We start from the raw sequence: 13,838 nt of genomic DNA, 5'->3' as shown, positions 1-13,838 counted from the left end.
AACAGTTAGACCTATGCTTTTTGCAGCTACCACATCTAAAGTAAGGATACCGGGCACTCAGGAATTTAAGGAAATTACATTTTTTACAAATTGGCTCAAGAATCTCTGTTAAGGGAAACTGGTGATCTGATGGTTTTGTTGGGAAAATGTGAATGCTTTTGCATTTCAAGGAAAAATAGTGTCAATAAGAGTGGAAAGAAGAGCAAAGGGGTAGGTATTATTTCTCTCTGGAGAAAAGGCTGATGTTGTTCTAACTAGACTAAAACTAGGGCATTGTGGTCCAGCCAGCTGTCTGAAAGTTAGAGGTAGGCATACACAGTATATCTGTGTGGAAATGTGGAAACAGATCAAAATGTCTAATTCTAATTCTTTCTATCTGAAATGAAGATCCAACTCTATTGCAGAACAGTCAGATCTCTTCAATCAACTAGCCTGTATCTAAAATATAGGAGAAATAACACACTCCAGCCTGTGGAGGGCAGCACTACGCTATACAGCGTACAGCCTGCCGGAAATTCATTAGAAGAAGAAGAACAGCACGGCCTCCTCGGCCCACAACTGGACTTTGAAATTAAGGGAGACGTGTACAATAATTGTATTTAGTGACAGTATCATTTCAGAACAGCTATGGATATAGCTCTGTATCTAATAGCTGCTGCTATCCTCATTGTCCTGATTTTGTTTGCGTTGAAGGTGCGGAGGAAAACACAGGAAGGTAAGGAGCCTCAGAGCTAACGTCAGACATCTGTTGGCTAGCTAATGTTAACTGAACTGTTAGCAGAGTGTTTATCAAGCTGTGCTTTAACATAAGTTATGTAACGTTGCACATATAACGACATTATGGTAAATATATAAGTAGAAAGAGGACAGCGGAGAGTCAAGGTTCAGCTGTAGTTTTTTGTGGCAACTTCAAATGTCAGCAGCTGTCAGTCCATCAATAACTTATGGAGGCGTGTTATTTCCTCGGTTGCTGGTGAAATCCTTAAGTAAAGGGTAACTCCGTAAATTTAACACATTAAAGTGTGTTTACATGTCTTGGGGGAATACTGGAGCATAAGTGAAAAAGTAGTATAAAGCAGAACCCGACCGATATTCGATTTGTGGGGCCAATACTGATATCAGGACACAGAATACACACTACTCAGAAGTAGTTAGGGATATTTGTGCATATATGCATGTGCATGGACATGCATTGAAAGTCAAATGAAATGTGTTGCATTGTTTTTGGGGACTAAACATATTCACAAAACACATTCAGACATGTCACACAATAAACAATCAAGTGAAACACTAAAATATCCCAATATCCCTAATCAGTTTTGAGTAGTATGTAAATGCACATTTGTGGAAGTATCCCTCAAATGTGGTTGACAAACACATGTGACAAAGATGTATATGTAATGAAGGCAGTATATTTTACATTAACTTTATTGACAACAGTACACTGAAACAGTAAACTTCACTGAGTAGTTTAAAAATTAAAAACAATATCCCAAGCAACTTTTCCTGAATTATGTCCTGTAACAACAACAACATCCAAAACATGTTTTATAACAGTGAGTTACACTGATACCAATATATCTGTGACATCTGAAATATCTTAGTTGTTTTTCCAGGCTCCCCCACCGTGTTTACAGCTCACAATGCTATGAGCTGTGGATAATTCCCTTAAACAAAGTCTAGAGTATATGCAGACTTATGGAAAGTGGCCATTTAATGGCCTCAAAATGTCTGCGAGATAGCCCTCATTCACTTGATAATATGGCAGTGGGACAGCACTAAACCCTTGTGGACTCACCAGGAATGTGCCTCAAAGTGTGGACATTAGGATTTGGCCTTGTATGATACTTCCCCATCCTTGATCGAACCTGAAGTAGTTCTGGTCCTTTATATTGCAGGCCATCCCACAGCCCTTAATTCTGCTCTCAGTTACTGTTTGAACACTGCAGGTGATCTGACTGATCTGATCCATCCATTGCCTGCAAGTGTGCATGCACACAGGTTTATACATCAAATTAGTATGAATACTACACACTATTTTATAGACTATTTCAGGAGCAAGAAGTTGTTGGATTTTTAACGTCTGACGTTTTTAAAAATTTTTTTTTAGACATACTTCTAATTCTATGAAGGGATAAAGGAAAATCTTATTGTGCCAGTCTTATACCATGTACTGATCTGATACCACTGCTTTGTTCCTTTGCAGTCTTTGCACATGTGATGTGTATTGCACAGACAGACTGTGATATGTTGTGTTCCCTCTCTATGCTCAGCTGATGAGGAGCAGCAGAGGGATGTTATCCGGGCGGCGAGGCCCCCTCAGCCAGCAGCAGAGGAGCGAGGAGCTGGTATGCCTCGCAGGAGGAGGAACCTTGCTACGGTGATGGCCAACCGACAACCACAGAGAGAAGCTGGGGAACCTGGTAAACACTGTCTCTAATAACTTTGTTTGATTTTAATAAGCTGTTAATGTATATGGTTGTGATAATATCATCACATGAACTTTAAAATGTGGAACATTCTTGCATAAACCCTGTTTCATATTTCGTAATCAGCCTTTGCGCAGCTCTTGTTGAACTGCTCACACTGGACTGCTGACAGGGGCCACTCCTCATTCAAAAATGCACAAAATGAGTGAATTGAGGCAAATTCAGAATGAATGGAACCAAAACAAGTTGCAGAACAGATCGATAGGGTTCCTACGTACAGTTTTCCAATCATGGAAAAAAAAAAGCTCCCGAACTGTCTTTAGAATTTGCAAGTTCATTCCTCAAAGAGTAAAATGTCATATGTCAAAAGTAAAAGTCTTGTTATATGTATAATATATTATGTGATGTAAAAAAACATGTAACAAGTGTGCTGTTGATTTCAGAGGAGCAGCCTGGGGAGGAAGAAGAGGTGGAGCAGCAGAACGTCCAGCCAACAGCAAAAGTTGGAGCCAAGAAGCAGAAGAAGCTGGAGGAGAAACAGGCCAAGAAAGCCCAGAGAGAGGTGAGAGGTCCACACTGCTCACTGATTGTGAGCTGGCTTCGAGTATGTAGTCACACTGAAAGTGACAAAATGAAGTAGACTATTTTTAGCAGTATGTCCCATGGGACTCCCCACCTTTTATTCATATTTTACCTAATTTGTGTGGAGTTCTTTAATTTCAGATCAGTTTGCTGTTTACAGCTGCACCAGTTTCTCTCCTCTGCTCTCTGTGTTTCACCGAGGGCAGGGCCCCTCCACACACACAAAGACCAGAGCAGAAGAGAGACAGGCTTGGTAGTCAATGACATGCTAGAACTAATGTAGCTCTAGTGTGTTTTATGTGGAGTGAGCACTGTGCTTGGTTAAAAAAAAAGTAAATTCATTAATATCAATGCTACATTGCTTGTCATCAACCGGTCATATGGTAACTTAGTAGGCAATTTGGCTTTGTATGCTCAGCTTCCCAAGCAGTCAACCTTGGGGAAACACTGTTTTGTTTGGTATTTTATGTTGGAGCATTCGGTCATGTGTGGTTGGTTTCTAATTTCAAACTGGCTTAAAGATGCTCTGTCTCATTTAGTTTAAGTGGTTAACAACAACAACCTACTGATTCCTTCATATTACTGTTGATGTTTTAAAACCCCTAAAACAGGCGGAGATGGAGGAGAGAGAGGAGAGGAAGAAGATGCAGGAGCTCAGAGAGCAGGAAAGACGTCAGGAGGACGAGAGAGAACGACAACTGGAACAGAGACAGGTCACACACTCGCACCTCTTGGCAGCTGTCTCCTCCCTGTGTGTTCATATGAGGAGATGCTGAGACTATGTGTTGGTGTTTATTCAGGAGGAGGACGAGCGCCGCGCTAAAGAGGAGCAGGAGAGAAGGGATGAGGAGGAGTACTTAAAACTCAAAGCGTCCTTTGTCATAGAAGACCAGGGAGAGGCGGAGCAGCTCACTGAAGACCAGGTCTCACATCATTATAACATTCCAGTTTCTCTATAATGATGCATTTTAAGTATATTTATAGTGTATGTCTTCTCTACTCTCAGTCACGCAACCTGCTGCAAGAATTCATCGAGTACGTCGAGGTGAGAGCTGACACACTCTGCACACTCCAGACTGTAGTGAAGTATCTTAACACAGTGTATTAAACAATGTCTCCTCTGACCTGCAGACCTCTAAGGTGGTTCTCTTAGAGGACTTGGCTTCTCATTTTGGAATGAGGACACAGGATGCTATTAGCAGACTGCAGGACCTGTTGGCTGAAGGCTCCCTCACAGGTAAGTGTGACCAGGGGCCAAGCATATTAAGCTCTGTGTATTTAGTTGTAGAAATCTGTGTACACACGAAACAGGACACATGCATCCACGTGTCTCTTCCTCATAAATCTCAGTCGTGCTGAAATGTTATACACGTGCACGAGCCTGACCATCCACACAGTTTACTATAAATGGCTTCAAACACACCCCCAATTCCCTGGTTGGCATATAAAAGGCCAGTTTAGTTTTAAGGAGAAATGGCGACAGAAACAAATAAGCAGTTGAAGAAGAAGAAGTGTAATTTAACAGATTGTTGACTGACGAAAACAAGTATTATTTGGAAGCCTAAATTCTGGCATAAGCAACAAAATAAAGCAAGTGGAAAGGCAGAAAAGCGACAAAAGTGGTGAACACCGTGAGTTCGGAGCAATGGACTCTGGAGGAGGTCTCATTTCAAGCGATAGGCCAAGATGTGCATCGAGAGATGGATGCACATCCTGTCATCATGTGCTCTCCGCTTGATTTGCGGTCATCACTGTGAGCTAGAAAATCAGTATGGTCCCTTTAAAAGTTGATATTACCTAAATTGTGCATTGGCAATGTCCTCTAGCGACTCCAAAGCAGCCATTGTATCATGTGGCACAGCCATGACGCACGGCTACAGCCCTTATATAGAGCAGTTTAAAGGACCTGATAATAGGTCACACCTGAGGGTATTCTTACTCCCTAGTAAAATATATATATATATATATATATATATATAATAATCTTTATATAAAGATCATGTATTTATTTGTTTATTTACATAAAGATCACTATCATTATAATTATCATAATGCATACTGCCAAATATTTTTACAGAAGACAGTATAATGAAGGTTAACAACTGGAGCATCACTGTGATCATAGTGAAGGTTTTTTAAACTATAGGTGTAATCCTCACACAATTGAGTGAAAAGAACAGCTCTCAATAAAATGTCACCCTAATTCACTTTTCTTCACTTTTTTGCCAACTCGCAACATCACACTAATCTGACTGAAAAGACTGTGTGCATGGTGTTAAAGATGTGTACCAGTACCCAGTCTCACTGCCTGTGGATTTTTATACATCGGGAAACCTGCGTGGAAAGTCCACTTTTTGTGTGTACGATTTAATTTTTCTAATAAAGTGGTTGAACAGTATATTTATCTTTGCAAAAAATCAGGATTCTACACATATTACTTTTTATCACTACTGTATCCTGTATGATATAACATGCTGTATGTTTCTTGCAGGAGTGATTGATGACAGAGGGAAGTTTATCTCCATCACTCCAGAGGAGCTGGACTCAGTGGCTCAGTTCATCAGACAGAGAGGGAGGGTGTCCATCACAGAACTGGCTCAGGCCAGTAACTCCCTGATCAACCTGACGCCTGAGAGCCGCAGCACCGCCTGATGGACACGTTTCATGAGACTTCTGAAAAATGGTCAAGACTCCAAGCTGTGTGACAATTTCCCTCAGCTGCTGGTGATAAGCACATACTGGACTGTGTATGACATTAAATTATCAAGCCATCAACATGACAGCAGTGACTTTGCATTGTTGTGAAGAAAAAAGTAAATATGTGGAAAGAATCAAGTTTGAGATTCATATTTTTGTCTGAGTTTGGTTTGGTTTACTGTGACATGACTTTCTACTAACTACTTCTAAGTATAATAGGCTGTACTAAGAGTTTACTGTCGCAGATGTGATATGATGCTTCTTTCCTCAGGCTGAGACTCCTTAACTCATCCTCAAAACCCCACCATGACAGTTTTTTTGTGTTGGGACTACAACTTGCATTATAGAATGACAAATAAATGAGCTCTCAACCTGCATTGTCCAGCTGTAGCAATGGTTAACAAGCAGCAGACAGGCTACTTGTGACAGTTCATCCAGCAAAGAAGCTCTCTGATCATTTATGCTAAGTTGTTTCAAACGGCTGGGTGCAGTGGAACAGAGTAGGGATCGACATGTTTTTTTCAGGACTGATATGATACTTGATATTAGAAATCAAGGACGCTGTTAAATACCAGGCCCACACAGTATCTGCAGCTGCAGGAATGACTCTGCAGATTTTAATGAGTAGAGTAACTGCTTGTTAAATATTAACACATCTCCACCTCCTTGTGCATGTGTGGGACACTCGCGTCTCATTTTCAGTTAGCGTTTAGATCAAAGTTCGTGTTGCGGTTTGACAGTATTCAAAGATAACACCCACCTCAGCCACAGCTCGTTTACCCTGCTGAGGTATCCGCTGCTGTACCACCAGATTACAGAGCAGCTTCTTTCCTCAGGCTGAGACTCCTCAATTCATCTTCACACTCCACCATGAATCATTTATTTAGCTTATTCTGACATATTATTTATTATCAAATTATTAGTCTGTATATTTTTTGTGTGTATGTAGCTTGGGGAAACAACAAAAGTTCATTATACAATCTTGTACTGCATAATAACAATTCAATTCATCTTCAACACGCCAACTTCTGACTTATGAAACATGGAATATGAGAGTTCATACACTGACGACAGGCACATCAGGCATTTAACCTGTAATTAGTTTCTGTTGTTATGAAGTCATGATGATTTGGTCTCTTGTTTTCCTAAAGTCTTTCCGTTGACGAAGTTCAATTGAGTCCCCGAGCTTCAAATTAAGAGTCAATCTCAGAGGCTGACGTGGATTTCAGCTGGATGTCTCCTGGTCTTTGTTCTGGACTCTCTGTCTGCTCTTACTCGGTTCCCCCTGAGTTATCTCCCACGTCGAGGTAGCTCCTCTATCCTGAAAACATGACACATAAATAAGTCCAGTCTCCCGGTAAACTGTAATATTTGACATCAGTGTAGTGTAACCACCCAGCATACCTTTATCAGCACACCAAAGGGTGCCAGGCCATCTCTGAGGGTGTCACAGGCTTTGAGGAGAGGGATTCTTTCTTGGTAAAGTCCAGGTTTGTTGGTGGATCCACTGGTTGGAGCATCGCGACGAGCGAGTGCGAACGCTCGAACTTCACTTCTGAAACGAGTCAGCTGATCCACTACACCCTCCAGGCTTCCACCATGACTCACCGCATCAGCCTCCTGCACAGGACAGGACAGGACAGGACAGCAGAGGTAAAGACATGTTGGACAACAGTTGTTTCTGATGATATTCTGTATTTCTGTATTTTCCATTTGTATCAAAGCCTGATAATGTACATTTTATTTCTCTGTTGCACTGGGTGACATGCTCCTTCATTACCATGAACACACACACACACACTGTAGTTTGTTTTAATCCAATGTACACCGTCCTGCTGCCAGTTGAGAATCTAAAAAAAATGACAAAAATGTGTCTGTTTTTCTGAAGTTCTGACCTTACTGTGCAGCAGATCGATCCCAAACACATCCAGGACATCTCTGATGTAGCTGGTCATTGCTGCAAACACTGCAGGACTCCGGGCCGCTCCGTCAGACTGAACACACACACAACACACACACACAAGTGCCACATTAGATGTCACTGTGTAATATAATACAGTGAAATAAGTGTGTAGTTTAGTTACACTGTGTGCTCATGCTTTTAAATTCAAGGTTGATATTTACATGACATTTCTTATGAGTCATATTTGATTGGGACATAAATAAATTAACTTTTCTTTATTAAATCATCACTTGATGAGGAACTGTTACCATGATTATGTCTTTCTAATGTGCAAATTTCTCAATTATTCTGCTCTCTTCATATCCCACTATTGTGCAAACCACTTAGTTGTTAGTTAGTTAAAACTATCTAAACCGTCACTGAATGAAGCACTCTCCAAAGCACCAGAAACGTCTGAACTCATGACTCAATGTGCAATAAGAGCTGAGAGCTGGTTATAAGTGAAGTGAGGACCATCCCATATCCTTTGTACATTACATTTTTGCTCCACTACTGGTAAGGCTTGTTCTAAACGAGGAGGAAGTGCAGTCTGTTTATGTTCATGTAATCTTTTACCTTTGACACAGGCTGCAGTTGACAATTTCCGTGATAAATCATATTCATCAAAGCACTGATGGCTCGTGGGGTATCAAAGTCTTCTGCCAGTGCTTTCACCACGCTGGATTTAGTCTCAACCAACCTGAAAGAACACAAGAGGACAAGTTCTAGCAGTCAGATGATACACAAATTGCAACAAACATGAAGTGATGATGATGAAGACCAACAAGATAAAAGAAGATAAATGACAGCATGGATGAATAGATCATACTGTTATTACCTCTCCCAGAGAAAAGCTTCCTGTACAGCTGAACACTGCAGCTGACCCTTCATGTAGGCCTGAGCATCATGGATGAAGGTGGAGATGGTTCCCAGCGATGTCTGAGCCTCCGACATGCTGCTGTCGCTGTAGTCAATAGCTGTGGAGACACCGCAGTAAATCATGTAAATGTAAATGTTCTTCTATTCACTACTGAAAACTAAACATCTCACTGCCATCAATGTGTCAATCAAGACAAATCATTGTTGTGATGTACGAGTTGTAGAGTTTGGTTAGTTAGTAGTTGGCGCCTGACAAATTATTACAGACCTGGGATTTGTATTTACAAAACTGTGGGGGGTGTCAAATTGGACAAAATGACAATTTCTACATAATGATACTTTAAAAATGGAGACCATCTTATGATGGGATCACACCAGCCGTTTCACCAGACTCACTTCTCTCATGTCATGTGCTCCATTACACCATACACACCAATTTGGAGTCGCAGCTCGTGTGATCCCATCACATGATGGTCTCAAGTGTTTTATCAGTCTTAATGAATTATGAAGATATTTACTTTACTTATATGGAAGCAGAATGTCCTTTTTAACGATTTAATTTCCTGTTATGCCTTCATGTCACATTTCATGTAAAGCAAGAAGTCAAAAAAAGAAAAAAAAAGAGCAACTTCATGAATTTTCTCACCTGATCTGTATTTGGCCAAAAGACAAAACATCCGGAATTCATTGGCAGAGTAAGACTGCAGGAAATCCTGATGGCAGACGATAAAGACATAAACTTTATCACACATTATGGAAAACACAGTCATTTATTTAGTTGCTCAATGATGAATAATTCACGATGACTTTACCTTGATGGTAATGTAGTTCTTTAAAGATTTGGACATTTTCTCTGCGCTGCCTTTCAGGTGTAAGTGCCCTGAAACAGTAACAACCAATCAGGTGCATGTATTCAAAAACAGAAACACTAGTTGAAAATAGAGGACAAGGATATAATTCAATTTATTATTATTATTCAATTACTGTATGCAGAGATGAATCATTACTGGTAAAATGGATCATTTCTTTTGTGTTCAGAACTTGCTGACACCATCAGAGCAGTATAAATGCTGGTGCTATGACTGAAGCATGATGATCATCAGAACAGAGTTACAGTGACTTCGGACAGTATGATGAGGAGGAAACTAGAGAAAAGAGTGCACAAAGATTGACAGTTCAGTGAAGAATGTCATAGTAACTATGTCGGCAGGAAACAAAAATATTCATAGAAAATCCAAACTTGCTCTGCTAATTAGGAGTAGAACTTATTCCAAATTATTAAATAGTAATAATTGATATGCTCTTCAGTGGTGTTAAACACAAAGAAAATCTTTATTTAAGACTTGATATGACTCCTTCAAAATAAAAGCAATGTGTTTACAATAATTTCCTGTCTGATATACAGTAAATGAGATGTGACACTGTTGTGTCACATTATGAATGACATTTTATTTGACACTCTTGAGAATGTACTGTTGTAAATCTGTCTAAATCTGCTGAAAATAAAGCTTATTTTGAACAGAAACCAGGATTCAATAAAAAATGTTTTAATAAGCACAACCACAGTCACTAAATGATACCCAACCCTATGACCTGGGTGGTCTATTTAAATGCTGATTATATTTTAAAGCCAGGTATAAGTGAGTCTTTCTGATGAACCTTCGCCCACCAGACGGAATTAAACATGATTCCTCAGTGTTAAAAGCCTGTTCCAATGTGGTTTATTAGAACTTTAGAGGGATTTACCTGAGTGGAGGAAGTAGTTTGCCCACTGGCCACACTGGTGATAGGCTTCACTCTGAGCAACCTCATTCTCATGGTGAGGAAATGCCAGGTCAATACCTCCAGAGTGGATATCCAGCTGACTCCCAAACATGGAGCTGGAACCAGCACAGAGACAACACAACTATAGAGTACGTCACAAGTTCCAAGAGCCAAAATTGACCTGTTACAACTGCACATTTTCTCTGGTAATCACAAACACCATGATGATGACTAACATACAGAATAATAGTAAATGAAGCAGACAGGTTGCTGTAAATCCAAACCTAGCGATGGTAGAGCATTCAATATGCCAGCCAGGTCGTCCTCGGCCCCACGGAGATTCCCAGTACGGTTCCTGAGGTTTGGATGGCTTCCAAAGAGCAAAATCCCTCGCGTCTCGTTTATTTGTGTTGCCTGGAGAATCGTACAGTTTGTTGTCAGTTAGTAAATATAACATATAGTCTGCCTATTACAAAACCAGCAGTGCCTGTTATCAGTGTGGACGGGTCCCAAAAAGCCCCATTTCACAACATTTAAAGGATAAGTTCACCCAAAATAAAAATTCAGTCATTCTCGACCCCCATGTTGATGGAAAGTCACAAAACATGTCTGGTCAAAACATGTCATAAAAATCTAAGGAAAAAAAAAATTAAACGGCTCCATACAGCTTGTCCGGCGTAATCCATGTCTCTGGAAGCCCTGAGATCCCAAAATAATCTGAAACAACGTTAATTACACAATTTTTTGATTTCTTGGGCGATGCCAGTTTTAAGGAATTCTGATACTGATATATCAGCTGATATACATACATCATTTGCAGTGATCCCTCTAATGTGGTTAGCAAACAACTGTGACAAAGATATGTAACAGAGGCAGGGTATTTGACAGTTCATCAATAAACTTGATTGTCTGAAATGACAAAAACAATAAACTTCACTGGGCATTTAATATTTACAAATCACCCCAAACAATCTTTTTCTGCATCATAGGCTCTCAAAAGAAATAAAAATGCTTTAATGCAACTTAAATGCCGATACATTACATCTGTGATAGGCCAGTATCGGCCAATAATTTCGGCCAACCAATATATGGGTTGTGCTTTAGTGTAAATAATGTCTTTTCAAATTAATTAAAGATCTCAGAGCTTCCAGAGACTTGGATTAATGCCGGACAAGCTATATGGAGCCAAGCTGTGAAGCCCCAGATATGTTTAATGGACGATGAAACTTCAGCGGACTTTCCATCTGACGTGGGGGTGAGTGGATAATGACTGACTTTCCATTTTTGGATGGTCTTTTTCTTTAATGGCCAGAGCTCTGATGGATGACAATGAAAATGTAAGAAATCAAAACAGAAACATAGAATTAATTCTGTCACTAGGTAATGGTTTTAGAGCTGATGCTACAACTATGAAAACAAGACATAAATAGTCATAAAAAGTAGTTTCCATATTAAAGAAGTGCTAGATAGAGTTGTTCTTGTTCTCCTTTACGGTTGAGCCTGAACATATCGAGGTCGAGAAATCTGAAGGGGAATATAATCACCATCATACCTCGGAAAAAGGTCTCTCAAATCCGGAAAAGAAAACACAGGTCTGTCCAGTAATATAACAAAATGACTGAAACTAGCTGAAGCAGCCAGAAACACTTACCAGGTTCTCCCTGCGAATCCACAGCTCCCCCAAACTTGCCATAACGATCACCAATGGACTGGATGTCAAAAAACACATCACCTGCAACCACAGCAGTTTTTACAGATGCTGACTCAGGTACTGTGGGGATAAAGACATTAATATGACCTCCCAAATATTCACCTTCTTTTGTAGCATAAGCGTGTCCATTTTGAATGATCCTCTCGATAAACGCAACAATATGATGCACATTCTCCGTGACTCGTAGATACACTGCAGGAGGAGTCACCTCGAAAACAATGACAAAGATGTTTATAGATAAAGACTTTAACATCAGTGTGAGCCTTGAAAGTGGGCAGTATATTACATCTGAAACTAAAATGAAAAAATATATTAGCTATGATATCCAAACCTTTAATGACAACATATCCTTCTTGAATTCATCCTCATACATTAAAGATATGATGGATGGGGAAACATTTTCCTGTCAAACAAGGGGAACAAAGCATGTTTTCAACTAAGCAAATAAAAACAACAGTCATAAGAATCATGAGAGGTTTCTGCACTCCTGACATCTTACCTCCCAACTTCTTTTGATGATTTTGTCATCGATGTCAGTGATGACCATAGCATGGATGACAGTGATCCCAAACAACTTGGACAAAATCCTCTGCAGGATGTCAAACCTGACATAAGAGCTGTGACATGAAAAAAGCAGTTTAGCTCAGACACATTTTACAATCTTTGGCTTGTACATTAAGTATAAGTGTTCATATCAATACCATGCATGACCCAGGTGGGCATGGTCGTACACGGTGGGTCCACAGCTGTACCTGAGACACAACACATAACAACACCGTGTTATTGTGCAGCTATGGATGTATACAATGTAGAGCTGGGCGATATGATCCAGTAACATTGCAGTATTACGTTGATAATTTGAAATCTATGGACTATTACAATATTTTTTACCAAATCCCTTGATATTGATATTGCTATAAAATTGTTGGGATGACTATTGGCACTTTTACACAATATCAACACAATGAGATTTCTGTTGAATAATCAGGAGTAATAGGGATATAATCATTATGTGATTTGAGGGGGGATGAGGGGGGATGAGAGGGGATGGCAGTCCCCTTTCTCAGCAAAAGGACCAAAATGCATTTCCTCTGGTTAACAAGAGAGATTAACTTTGGTTATTTTGCTCACAACTTATTAGTTGTTTGAACATGGTTCTGGACACAAACAGCAAAAGAACCATGAGCCAGTTTGTTAGTAAGGACTGAAAAATAAGGATTCATCTATTGACCATGAGATGTCATTTTTTAATAGGGGTCTACTAAAAAATGGCAAATTGCCCACAGGATTGAATGACTAATTGGGTAAAGGCAATTAATGGAACAGGTAGAACAGTTCAGAAAATGACAACACTTTAATGTAATGCCACCTTACAAAAACAATATTCCATACCAGGTAGCTACTCCCTCTCTTGTCAGAATGAGAGGTTCTTTCTGTTTGGTCAGGCTGTTGAAAGTCTTCAAACCCGTGTCAAACCCGCTGGGTCTGATCCAGTTCTTCCCTGAAACACTGCAACAGGACCCGCTCAGTCTGGTTCTGACAGTGTTGACACACTGAGCTGTGCTGAGACCCCCGTGGAAGAGCTGTGCTCCCCGTAACACCGACCTCACTGAGTGCCGCCACATAGTGACACCTCCCTCTGTATGAAGCAGTGAACGCACCGCTAGCTTAGCCTAGCTACTCCACTCGCATATCACACATATACACCACACGTCTATGATATATACACTGCATGCTCGTACATTAGCGAGTTAAACATAAACGGAAACGCTTTGATAAATCAGACTACGCGATATTCCACCCGCTCCGTGCACGTTCATGTCACCTCTGCACT

General features: G+C 40.2%; 2 protein-coding genes across 2 annotated transcripts; one reads left to right on the top strand and one right to left on the bottom strand.

Moving 5' to 3' along the window:
* The first annotated feature begins 521 nt into the window (after positions 1-521).
* LOC140992205 (DDRGK domain-containing protein 1-like) lies at positions 522-5,846 on the top strand. The gene is made up of 8 exons (XM_073462490.1): positions 522-715; positions 2,274-2,423; positions 2,873-2,991; positions 3,623-3,724; positions 3,812-3,934; positions 4,018-4,056; positions 4,143-4,248; positions 5,503-5,846. The coding sequence occupies exons 1-8, from the start codon at positions 628-630 to the stop codon at positions 5,661-5,663; spliced, it is 888 nt and encodes a 295-aa protein (XP_073318591.1). The 5' UTR covers positions 522-627; the 3' UTR covers positions 5,664-5,846.
* A 726-nt stretch (positions 5,847-6,572) lies between these two features.
* cars2 (cysteinyl-tRNA synthetase 2, mitochondrial) lies at positions 6,573-13,834 on the bottom strand. Its single transcript, XM_073462489.1, has 15 exons — positions 13,397-13,834; positions 12,706-12,756; positions 12,504-12,621; positions 12,336-12,407; positions 12,107-12,212; positions 11,945-12,025; positions 10,578-10,707; positions 10,276-10,409; positions 9,342-9,409; positions 9,176-9,242; positions 8,489-8,627; positions 8,227-8,350; positions 7,604-7,702; positions 7,113-7,328; positions 6,573-7,029 (listed from the first exon to the last, which is right to left on the bottom strand). Exons 1-15 carry the CDS (start codon positions 13,627-13,629, stop codon positions 6,934-6,936), a joined length of 1,734 nt encoding a protein of 577 aa, XP_073318590.1. The 5' UTR covers positions 13,630-13,834; the 3' UTR covers positions 6,573-6,933.
* Between the last annotated feature and the right edge of the window lie 4 nt (positions 13,835-13,838).

Source organism: Pagrus major, chromosome 24, assembly GCF_040436345.1.
Source record: "Pagrus major chromosome 24, Pma_NU_1.0".
Taxonomy (NCBI): Eukaryota; Metazoa; Chordata; class Actinopteri; order Spariformes; family Sparidae; genus Pagrus; species Pagrus major.
This window is presented reverse-complemented; position numbering and strand designations above follow the sequence as displayed.

What these genes read in the sequence shown, in the direction of transcription:
- cars2 (XM_073462489.1), bottom strand. Translation starts at nt 13,629, where the DNA reads ATGTGGCGGCACTCAGTGAGGTCGGTGTTACGGGGAGCACAGCTCTTC. An exon ending in CGCTTATGCTACAAAAGAAG is followed by an intron (nt 12,026 to 12,106) that starts GTGAATATTTGG and finishes CTGTGGTTGCAG; the next exon opens with GTGATGTGTTTTTTGACATC. An exon ending in CCTTTGGTGTGCTGATAAAG is followed by an intron (nt 7,030 to 7,112) that starts GTATGCTGGGTG and finishes TCATGTTTTCAG; the next exon opens with GATAGAGGAGCTACCTCGAC.
- LOC140992205 (XM_073462490.1), top strand. Translation starts at nt 628, where the DNA reads ATGGATATAGCTCTGTATCTAATAGCTGCTGCTATCCTCATTGTCCTG. An exon ending in CCAAGAAAGCCCAGAGAGAG is followed by an intron (nt 2,992 to 3,622) that starts GTGAGAGGTCCA and finishes CCCCTAAAACAG; the next exon opens with GCGGAGATGGAGGAGAGAGA. An exon ending in AATTCATCGAGTACGTCGAG is followed by an intron (nt 4,057 to 4,142) that starts GTGAGAGCTGAC and finishes TCTGACCTGCAG; the next exon opens with ACCTCTAAGGTGGTTCTCTT.